The 7,352-nt window shown below is 44.3% G+C and overlaps 1 protein-coding gene across 1 annotated transcript; it reads left to right on the forward strand.

The window, feature by feature from the left end:
* The first annotated feature begins 3,037 nt into the window (after positions 1-3,037).
* LOC135197504 (protein LIAT1-like) lies at positions 3,038-4,590 on the forward strand. The gene is made up of 2 exons (XM_064224568.1): positions 3,038-3,128; positions 4,076-4,590. The coding sequence occupies exons 1-2, from the start codon at positions 3,038-3,040 to the stop codon at positions 4,588-4,590; spliced, it is 606 nt and encodes a 201-aa protein (XP_064080638.1).
* Positions 4,591-7,352: the final 2,762 nt, after the last annotated feature.

Raw genomic sequence — 7,352 nt, forward strand, 5'->3', positions numbered from 1 at the left:
CATCAGGAGAACTGAAAAGATTCAGAGAAGCCTAAGGAGAACTGAAAGGATTCAGAGAAGCCCCAGGACAGCTGAAAGAATTCAGAGAAACCCTCACGAGAACTGAAAGGATTCAGAGAAGCCCAGGAGAACTGAAAGCATTCAGCGGAGCCCCAGGACAACTGAAAGGATTCAGAGAAGCCCCAGGAAAACTGAAAGGATTCAGAAAAGCCTCAGGAGAACTGAAACGATTCAGAGAAGCCTCAGGAGAACTGAGAGGATTCAGAGAAGCCCTAGGAGAACTGTAAGGATTCAGAGAAGCCTCAGAAAAACTGAAAGGATTCAGTGATGGCGCAGAAGAACTGAAAGGATTCAGAGAAGCCCCAGAAAAATTGAAAGGATTCAGAGAAGCCCTCAGGAGAACAGAAAGGATACAGAGAAGCCCCATTAGAACTGAAAGGATTCAAAGAAGCCTCAGGAGAACTGAAAGGATTCAGAGAAGCCCCAGGAGAACTGAAAGGATTCAGAGAAGCCCCAGGAGAACTGAAAGGATTCAGATAAGCCTCAGGAGAACTGAAACGATTCAGAGAAACCTCAGGAGAACTGAAAGGATTCAGAGTAGCCTCAGGAGAACTGAAAGGATTCAGAGAAACCTCAGGAGAACTGAAAGGATTCAGAGAAACCTCAGGAGAACTGAAACGATTCAGAGAAGCCTCAGGAGAACTGAAAGGATTCAGAGAAGCCCCAGGAGAACTGTAAGGATTCAAAGAAGCCTAAGGATAACTGAAAGGATTCAGAGGAGACTCAGGAGAACTGAAAGGATTCAGAGAAGCCTCAGGAGAACTAAAAGGATAAAGAAAAGCCCCTGGAGAACTGAAAGGATTCAGAAAAGCCTCAGGAAAACTGAAAGGATTCAGAAAAGCCCCAGGAGAATTGAAAGGATTCAGAGAGGCCCCAGGAGAACTGAAAGTATTCAGAGAAGCCCCAGGACAACTGAAAGGATTCAAAGAAGCCCAGGACAACTGAAAGGATTCAAAGAAGCCCCAGAATAACTGAAAGGATTCAGAGAAGCCCTCAGGAGAACTGAAAGGATTTAGAGAGGCCCAAGGAGAACTGAAAGTATTCAGAGAAGCCTCAGGAAAACTGAAAGGATTCAGAGAAGCCCCAGGAGAATTGAAAGGATTCAGAGAAGCCCCAGAATAGCTGAAATGATTTAGAGAAGTCCTCAGGAGAACTGTAAGGATTCAGAGAGGCCCCAGGAGAACTGAAATTATTCAGAGAATCTTGTGGAAAACTGAAAGAATTCAGAGAAGCCCCAGGAGAATTGAAAGGATTCAGAGAAGCCCCAGAATAACTGAAATGATTCAGAGAAGCCCTCAGGAGAACTGAATGGATTCAGAGAGGCCCCAGGAGAACTGAAAGTATTCAGAGAATCTTGTGGAAAACTGAAAGAATTCAGAGAAGCCCCAGGAGAATTGAAAGGATTCAGAGAAGCCCCAGAATAACTGAAAGGATTCAGAGAAGCCCAAGAAGAACTGAAAGGACTCAGAGAAGCATCAGGAGAACTGAAAGGATTCAGAGAAGCCTAAGGAAAACTGAAAGGATTCAAAGAAGCCCCAGGAGAACTGAAAGGATTCAGAGAAACCCTCAGGAGAACTAAAAGGATTCAGAGAAGCCCCAGGACAACGAAAGGATTCAAAGAAGCCCCAGAAGAACCGAAAGGATTTAGAGAAGCCCCAGGAGAACTGAAAGGATTCAGGAAAGCCCCAGAAAAACTGAAAAGATTCAGAGAAGCCTCAGGAGAACTGAAAAGATTCAGAGAAGCCCTTAGGAGAACTGAAAGGATTCCGAGAAGCCTCAGGAGAACTGAAAGGATTCAGAGAAACCCCAAGACAACTGAAAGGATTCAGAGAAGCCTCAGGAGAACTAAAAGGGTTCAGAGAAGCCCAAGGACAACTGAAAGGATTCAAAGAAGCCTCAGGAGAACTGAAAGGATTCAGAGAAGCCCTAGGAGAACTGAAAGGATTCAGAGAAGCCCCAGGAGAACTGAAAGGATTCAGAGAAGCCTCAAGAGAACTGAAAGGATTCAGAGAAGCCCCAGGACAATAGAAAGGATTCAGAGAAGCCTGAGGAGAACTGAAAGGATTCAGAGAAGTCCCAGAAGAAAAGAAAGGATTCAGAGAAGCCCCAGAAGAACTGAAAGGATTCAGAAAAGCCCCAGGAGAACTGAAAGGATTTAGAGAAGCCCGAGAAGAACTGAAAGGATTCAGAAAAGCCCCAGGAGAACTGGAAGTATTCTGAGAAGCCCTCAGGAGAACTGAAAGGATTCAGAGAAGCCCCAGGACAACTGAAAGGATTCAGAGAAGCCACAGGAGAACTGAAAGGATTCAGAGAAGCCACAGGAGAACTGAAAGGATTCAGAGAAGTCTCAAGAGAACTCAAAAGATTCAGAGAAGTCCCAGGAAAACTGAAAGGATTCAGAGAAGCATCAGGAGAACTGAATGGATTCAGAGAAGCCTTAGGAGAACTGAAAGGATTCAGAGAAGCCCCTGGAGAACTGAAAGGATTCATAAAAGACCTCAGGAAAACTGAAAGGATTCAGAGAAGCCCTCAGGAGAACTAAAAGGATTCAGAGAAGCCCTCAGCAAAACTGAAAGGAATTAGAGAAGACACAGGAGAACTGAAAGGATTCAGAGAAGCCCCAGGACAACTGAAAGGATTCAGAGGAGCCCTCAGGTGAACTGAAAGGATTAACAGAAGCCCCAGGAGAACTGAAAGGATTCAGAGAAGCTCTTAGGAGAACTGAAAGGATTCAGAGAAGCCTCAGGACAACTAAAAGGATTCAGAGAAGCCTCAGGAGAACTGAAAGGATTCAGAGAAGCCCAAGGAGAACTGAAAGGATTCAGAAAAGCATCAGGAGAACTGAAAGGATTCAGAGAAGCCCCTGGAGAACTGAAAGGATTCAGAGAAGCCTCAGGAGAACTGAAAGGATTCAAAAAAAAATAAAAAAAAAAAAAAAAAGGAGAAGCCAAGGAGAACTGAAAGGATTCAGAAAAGCATGAGGAGAACTGAAAAGATTCAAGGAAGCCCCAGGAGAACTAAAAGGATTCTTCAGAGAAGCCAAAGGAGAAATGAAAGTATTCAGAAAAGTATCAGGAGAACTAAAAGGATTAAGAGAAGCCTAAGGAGAACTGAAAGGATTCAGAGAATACCAGGAACTGACAGGATACAGAGAAGCACAGGAGAACTGAAAGGATTTAGAAAAGCCTCAGGACAACTGAAAGGATTCAGAGGAGACTCAGGAGAACTGAAAGGATTCAGAGAAGCCTCAGGAGAACTAAAAGGATACAGAAAAGCCCCTGGAGAACTGAAAGGATTCAGAGAAGCCTCAGGAAAACTGAAAGGATTCAGAAAAGCCCCAGGAGAATTGAAAGGATTCAGAGAGGCCCCAGGAGAACTGAAAGTATTCAGAGAAGCCCAAGGACAACTGAAAGGATTCAAAGAAGCCCAGGACAACTGAAAGGATTCAAAGAAGCCCCAGAATTACTGAAAGGATTCAGAGAAGCCCTCAGTGAACTAGGCTAAGATTTAGAGGACCCCAGGAGAACTGAAAGTATTCAGAGAAGCCTCAGGAAAACTGAAAGGATTCAGAGAAGCCCCAGGAGAATTGAAAGGATTCAGAGAAGCCCCAGAATAACTGAAATGATTTAGAGAAGCCCTCAGGAGAACTGAAAGGATTCAGAGAGGCCCCAGGAGAACTGAAATTATTCAGAGAAGCCTTTGGAAAACTGAAAGGATTCAGAGAAGCCCCAGGAGAATTGAAAGGATTCAGAGAAGCCCCAGAATAGCTGAAATGATTCAGAGAAGCCCTCAGGAGAACTGAATGGATTCAGAGAGGCCCCAGGAGAACTGAAAGTATTCAGAGAAGCCTCAGGAAAACTGAAAGGATTCAGAGAAGCCCCAGGAGAATTGAAAGGATTCAGAGAAGCCCTAGAATAACTGAAAGGATTCAGAGAAGCCCAAGAAGAACTGAAAGGACTCAGAGAAGCATCAGGAGAACTGAAAGGATTCAGAGAAGCCTAAGGAAAACTGAAAGGATTCAAAGAAGCCCCAGGAGAACTGAAAGGATTCAGAGAAACTCTCAGGAGAACTAAAAGGATTCAGAGAAGCCCCAGGACAACGAAAGGATTCAAAGAAGCCCCAGAAGAACCGAAAGGATTTAGAGAAGCCCCAGGAGAACTGAAAGGATTCAGAGAAGCCCAAGGAGAACTGAAAGTATTCAGAGAAGCCCCAGGAGAACTGAAAGGATTCAGAGAAGCCTCACGAGAACTGAAAGGATTCAGAGAAACCTCAGGAGAACTTAAAGGATTCAGAGAAGCCTCAGGAGATCTAAAAGGATTCAGAGAAGACTCACGAAAACTAAAAGGATTCAGAGAAGCCCCAGGAGAACTAAGAGGATTTAGAGAAGCCTCAGAAGAACTGAAAGGATTCAGAGAAGCCCCAAGAGAACTGAAAGGATTTAGAGAAGCACCAGGAGAACTGAAAGGATACAGAGAAGCCTCAGGAGAACTGAAAGGATTCAGAGATTCACAGAAGTCTCAGGAGAACTGAAAGGATTCAGAGAAGACCCAGGAGAACTGAAAGGATTCAGAGAAGCCCTAAGACAAATGAAAGGATTCAGAGAAGCCCCAGGACAACTGAAAGGATTCAGAGAAGCTCAAGAGAACTGACAAACTACAGAGAAGCACAGGAAAACTGACAGGATTCAAAGAAGCCCCAGGAGAACTGAAAGGATTCAGAGAAGGACAAGGAAAACTGGAAAGATTCAAAAAAGCCCCACAAGAAAAAGTATTCATAGAAGCCAAAGGAGAACTGAAAGGATTCAGAGAAGCCCCAGGAAAACTGAGAGGAATTAAATAAGCCCTTAGGAGAACTGAAAGGATTCTGTGAAGCCTCAGGAGAACTGAAAGGATTCAGAGAAGCCCCAGAAGAACTTAAAGGATTTAAAGAAGCCCCAGGAGAAATGAAAGGATTCAGAAAAGCACCAGAAGAACTGAAAGGATTCTGAGAAGCCCTCAGAAGAACTGAAAGGATTCAGAAAAGCCTCAAGACAACTGAAAGTATTCAGAGAAGCCTCAGGAGAACTAAAATGATTAAGATAAGCACCAGGAGAACTGAAAGGATTCAGGGAAGCCCCTGGAAAACTTAAGGGATCCAGAGTAGCATCAGGACAACTGAAAGGATTCAGAGAAGCCTAAGGAGAACTGAAAGGATTCAGAGAAGCCCATTGAGAACTGAAAGGATTCAGAGAAGCATCAGGAGAACTTAAAGGATTCAGAGAAACCTCAGGAGAACTGAAAGGCTTCAGAGAAGCCCCAGGACCACTGAAAGGATTCAGAGAAGCCCAAGGACAACTGAAAGGATTCAGAGAAGCCCTAGGACAACTGAAAGGATTCAGAGAAGCCTAAGGACAATTGAAAGGATTCAGAGAAGCCAAAAGAGAAATTAAAGTATTCAGAGAAGCATCAGGAGAACTGAAAAGATTCAGAAAAGCCTAAGGAGAACTGAAAGGATTCAGAGAAGCCCCAGGAGAACTGTTAAGATTCAGAGAAGCCTCGGGAGAACGGAAAAGATCCAGAGAAGCCCTCAGGAGAACTGAAAGGATTCAGAGAAGCCCGAAGTCAACTGAAAGGATTCAGAGAAGCCCTTAGGAGAACTGAAAGGATTCAGAGAAGCCCCAGGACAACTGAAAGGATTCAGAGAAGCCTCAGGAGAACTGAAAGGATTCAGAGAAGCCCTAGGAGAACTGAAAGGATTCAGAGAAGCGTCCGGAGAACTGAAAGGATTCAGAGAACCCCCTGGAAAACTGAAAGGAGCCAGAGAAGCGATCAGGAGAACTGAAAAGATTCAGAGAAGCACAGGAGAACTGAAAGGATTCAGAGAAGCCTTAGGAGAACTGAAAGGATTCAGAGAAGCCTCAGGAGAAATGAGAGGATTCAGAGAAGCCTCAGGATAATTGAAAGGATTCAGAGAAAACTCAGGAAAACTGAAAGAATTCACAGAAGCCCCAGGAGAACTGAAAAGATTCAGAGAAGCCTCAGGAGAACTTAAAGGATACAGAGAAGCCCCTGGAGAACTGAAAGGATTCAGAGAAGCCTCAGGAAAACTGAAAGGATTCAGAGAAGCCCCAGGAGAATTGAAAGGATTCAGAGAAGCCCCAGGAGAACTGAAAGTATTCAGAGAAGCCACAGGACAACTGAAAGGATTCAGAGAAGCCCCAGGACAACTGAAAGGATTCAGAGAAACCCCAGAATAACTGAAAGGATTCAGAGAAGCCCAAAGAAGGAATTTAAAAAGGATTTAGAGAAAGCCCCGGGAAAAGGAACTGAAGGAATCAGAGAAGCCTCAAAAGGAAACTAAAGGGAATTCAGAAAGCCCCAAGGGAGAATGAAAAGATCAGAGAAGCCCAAGGAATAAACTTAAAAGGATTCAGAGAAGCCATCTTAGGAGGAACTAAAGGAATTCAGAGAAACCCGGCCCCAGGGAAGAAACTGAGAAGGAAATCAGAGAAGCCCTCAAGAAGAATTGAAAATGAAATTCAGAAAAGCCCCAGGAGAACTGAAACAGGATCAGGAGAAGCCTCAGGACAAACCCCTGAAAGGATTCATAAAAGGCCCCAAAAGGAGAACTTGAAAGAAATTCAAAGAAGAAGGCCCAAAGGAAGAACCTTGGAAAGGAATCAGGAAATAAAGTTCCCAGAGAACTGAAAGGAGTCAGAAAAGCCCCAAGCCCTCAGCAAGAAACATGCAAAGGATTTCAAAGAAGCCCGCCCCGGGGAAGAAACTGAAAGGATTCAGAGAAAGCCTCAGGAAATAACTGAAAAGGATTCAAAGGAAGAAGCCATCAGGAGAATTGAAAGAATTCTGAAAGGAAGCCCAAGAATCAACTAAAAAGGCCTTCAGGAGAAGCCATTTCAGGAAAAAGGCACACTTAAAAGGATTCAGAAGAAGCCCAGGCCAAGGAGAACTGAAAGCGGATTCAGAGAAGCCTCAGGGAGAATTGAAAGGATTCCCTGAAAAGCCCCTAACGGAGAACTGAAAAAGGAATTTCAGAGAAAGCCCTCAGGAGAACTGAAAGGAATTCATAAAAGCACAGGAAGAACCCTGGAAAGAATTCTGAAATGGAAGCCCAAGGAGAAATGCCCGGATTCAGGAAAAGCAACTTGAGAACTGAAGGATTTCAGAGAAGCCCTAAGCGAAGAAACTGAAAGGATTCAGAGAAGCTTGTCCCAGGAGAACTGAAAGGAAATTCTGAGAAGCCCCCAGGATAACTGAAAGGGATTCAGAAGAAGCATCATGGGAGAACTGAAAGGA

This window comes from Macrobrachium nipponense, chromosome 21 (assembly GCF_015104395.2).
Source record: "Macrobrachium nipponense isolate FS-2020 chromosome 21, ASM1510439v2, whole genome shotgun sequence".
In the NCBI taxonomy this organism is placed as follows: domain Eukaryota; kingdom Metazoa; phylum Arthropoda; class Malacostraca; order Decapoda; family Palaemonidae; genus Macrobrachium; species Macrobrachium nipponense.

Excerpts from the sequence above, each read along its gene's own strand:
- LOC135197504 (XM_064224568.1), top strand. The coding sequence starts at position 3,038 with ATGAGGAGAACTGAAAAGATTCAAGGAAGCCCCAGGAGAACTAAAAGG. Across the intron at positions 3,129-4,075 it reads AAATGAAAGTATTCAGAAAA|GATTCAAAGAAGCCCCAGGA; the intron begins GTATCAGGAGAA and ends GAAAACTGAAAG.